The sequence below is a fragment of the Volvox carteri genome, assembly GCF_000143455.1.
Source record: "Volvox carteri f. nagariensis unplaced genomic scaffold VOLCAscaffold_1598, whole genome shotgun sequence".
NCBI lineage: Eukaryota > Viridiplantae > Chlorophyta > Chlorophyceae > Chlamydomonadales > Volvocaceae > Volvox > Volvox carteri.
The window spans coordinates 1274-2055 of NW_003308634.1; the positions used below are offsets into that span (position 1 = coordinate 1274).

Below are 782 nucleotides of genomic sequence, written 5' to 3' on the forward strand. Positions count from 1 at the left end.
CGCTGTGCGTGAAACATGACGCCTGTGCCTGTGCCTGTGTGTGTAAGAGTGTGTAAGTGGGTTTGCGTGATGTTGTGTAAGGCTAGGGCGCCGGAGANCGGATGCTGGGGCGTGCTGTGCCTAGCTTCGACATCATGGTGTAGTGGAATCACATCTGTCTCACACACAGGAGGTCCCCAGATCGAAACTGGGTGATGTCAACAGGCCCTGGGCGAAGTCCTCTTGCTGCGGTGCACTGCGACAGGTTGGCCGCTCGTCCAGGTGCCTGCAATGCTGGAATGAGATCACATGCTTGGAACTGGGTGCAGGTGTGCAACTCCAGTTGGCTGTTGGGGGGAATCCAATATCATCAAGCACAGGCACAAGGCATGCCGTGCGGGGCTGTTATGCGGGGCTTTGCACAGCACATTACTCTTTATGATCCAGACTACTAGCCAGGACGGTATCTTGGATCTTGCATACCCAGTCAGGGAGCCATGTGTAATCCTGCACCGGCAGGTGTATCCTCCACCCACGATCCCCATGCCATGCATACAGGTACGTACCAAGCCTTAGCTGTGCTGCCATCATCACCTTGCGTGGCATGCAGGCTCAGCCACCGGCTGGGAGTCCATGCATACCATTTGAGTTTGCGGCTGTGGAACTGCAAGATGGTCATGGTCCAACAGACATGCAGGGAGCTGGATGGATGATACAACCAGCTGCAATCGGGTTTCTTTCCCTTTAATAGGAGCCAGAATATTGTATTGGGCTGGAGAAAGCGTCTGGTTGCTTGGGGTTCT

General features: G+C 54.8%; 1 protein-coding gene across 1 annotated transcript in view; it reads left to right on the forward strand.

The window, feature by feature from the left end:
- The window catches only part of VOLCADRAFT_101494 (uncharacterized protein), a gene marked incomplete at both ends in the record, with an annotated part of 1673 nt that extends 1046 nt beyond the window's left edge, over positions 1-627 (forward strand). The window contains 3 exons of the mRNA XM_002959934.1: positions 170-308; positions 499-537; positions 590-627. Coding sequence (XP_002959980.1) covers positions 170-308; positions 499-537; positions 590-627 — 216 coding nt within the window. The remainder of the gene's footprint in view (positions 1-169; positions 309-498; positions 538-589) is intronic.
- Positions 628-782: the final 155 nt, after the last annotated feature.